Below are 2,279 nucleotides of genomic sequence, written 5' to 3' on the forward strand. Positions count from 1 at the left end.
AGTGTATGATTTCGCACTATTTGACTTAAATCTTGTGTGACTTTATCAGCAGCCAGCAGCCGCGTGCTAACAACTTGCCAACGTTGACTGTGCTTCACTTTCCTTATACTCTTCATAGGGTTTTGATTACAAGTTGGCTACTATAAATTGTTGACGTATGTAAATGCATGAATTTGTCAATGGACCCTATGTTGATGACTAATTAAATTAAAGATAAAGGTTTTTGTAGGGATGACGTAAATTGTTTAACATTGTTCTTATCTTTTTGACTATTCATTATTGCATGACTACTGAGGAAAGTTAAAATGATTAGCTAGCAATTATAAGGCAAACTTCCCACTGTAGACAGCTATAAGAAAAAGAAAGAAACATTCGTTATGCATATTTTGCCACTTGAGTGTGGACATGGTATCGAATCTTTTTTTGGCAAGGAGCATTTTGTTTCTAAAATGAAATTGGCTAACACGAACCTGAATTAACCGGACCTAAAACGGATAATGAATATCGGGTAAAAACAAAAAGAAAAAAAAATTGAGTGTGAACATAGTCATTTCTTGAAAATATAAATTAAATAATCAAATAATCCCTTTCACCAAGTGTATTCCAAAAAAAAAAAAAAAAACAAATTATTCACCCTCCCATGAAACATGTAACAACTAATTGAAGAACTAACTCGTCAACTAAATTTGTATGGCTTTGTTCAAGTCCTCAAATCCTATTGTTGTTGGAACAATTCAAGTTTACTTGGCAGAAATTGTCGCGATTTTTTAGCAGGATGAGGACTTTCCACCTCATCCTCGCCCGAGCCAAAACCCGGCCAAAATTCTGGCAAAGCCGGAATATTCAAGTCAAAGCCGCCACGCTGGCTGCTCGTGGACCCCACACCGCTCGATGACGATGACGTCATCTTCCCCTCGTAGTGACACCTTTTATGACCACCCAAAGCTTGTCCAGTTGAAAAAGTCTTGTGACAAATGGAACACTCGTGAGTCCTTCCACTAACGGCGTTAGCTGACGTGGCACTATTCATGGTTGTAACGGAGTGTTCGTTGACTTCCCCGTTAAGAAGTAGTTTAGTACGGTGACTAGCTTTGTGTCCTCCTAAAGCTTGATAAGAACCAAAAGACTTACCACACACCGAACACTTGTACAAATTATTTGATATAGTTGGTGTTGTTGAACTAATTGTAGCAGTAAAATTATTATTACAGCTACGTGCGAGCATGAGAAGACAAAAAGCTAAGTATTCTTCTTCCGTACTAATTGGTTGTTGCTCCATGATGCTACGAGGTCGATTTGATCTCTTGCCCTTAGTCCAAGACTCAAGGTAATTTTGAGTACTGGTAGTTTCAAATTTAAATGATGGTGGAGTTGTGGTAGTTGGAGAGTTCAAAGCTTCAAGTGCCATTGCTAGCTGGTTTTTCTTGAAAGAAACAAAGATGTAAAATATTGTTAACTCAAAGTAGTGAGTAAACTAAGAATCTATGAAAGGAGAGAAGAGAGAAGATTTTTGAAATCGTGGTGATTGAGTGAGTGAAGTTAGTGGGTTGTATATAAAGGGGTAGGGTGAGAAAGAGGAGGAAGTTGCGGGACAAGGAGTAGGAAGGTAGTAATTAGGTAGTTGCTTAAGTACTTAATAAAGAAAAGGGGAGGAGAGTGGAGCACGTTTGAGAAAGAGATTGCTTGAGGGCCAAGTGGAAATTTTTTTCCCCGATATCCACTCCGTGTTCGGTATTCGCTTTTGGGTCGGATAATATTAGGATTCGCACATTGAAGTGCCCAATTTTGAGGGCACCGTTCGCAACAGAATTCTTTTCATTTCCAAAAATTTGAACTAGAAATCTCTAATTCTAATTAAAGAAGAAGGGATCCTGAACCATTCCACCATGACCATACCCACGTCGGTTGGCTCAAGTGGTACTTGTTAAGTATTAGTTGCTGACTGAATTAAGTCTCAAGAGCGGCTATACAAGCCTACAAACTAGGATGAAGGGATTGGGGTCGGTTGCCTAAGCGAGTATTATATTAGTGAAGAGGGGGAATATGCCCAATGCAAGTGGTATAGAACTATAGATTATGGACTCCTTCAAAAGTCAAAATATCTCTCCTCACAAGATATAAAAAAATTACTCAAATAGTTTGTGTGAGATAGATGGGGGTTAGTCTCCTCTTCTCATGTTCTCCGTATTTAGTACTTTCTTCGTCCCAAAGAGATTGATACTTTACGTTTTTCGAGAGTCAAACCTTTTTTGATCATGTATTTGAACATAAATTTTTTA

At 38.2% G+C, this 2,279-nt stretch overlaps 1 protein-coding gene across 1 annotated transcript; it reads right to left on the reverse strand.

Moving 5' to 3' along the window:
- Nucleotides 1-555: 555 nt before the first annotated feature.
- LOC132040704 (zinc finger protein ZAT10-like) lies at nt 556-1,564 on the reverse strand. The gene has a single exon (XM_059431361.1). The coding sequence runs from the start codon at nt 1,406-1,408 to the stop codon at nt 716-718; it is 693 nt and encodes a 230-aa protein (XP_059287344.1). The 5' UTR covers nt 1,409-1,564; the 3' UTR covers nt 556-715.
- Nucleotides 1,565-2,279: the final 715 nt, after the last annotated feature.

This window comes from Lycium ferocissimum, chromosome 12, assembly GCF_029784015.1.
Source record: "Lycium ferocissimum isolate CSIRO_LF1 chromosome 12, AGI_CSIRO_Lferr_CH_V1, whole genome shotgun sequence".
In the NCBI taxonomy this organism is placed as follows: Eukaryota; Viridiplantae; Streptophyta; class Magnoliopsida; order Solanales; family Solanaceae; genus Lycium; species Lycium ferocissimum.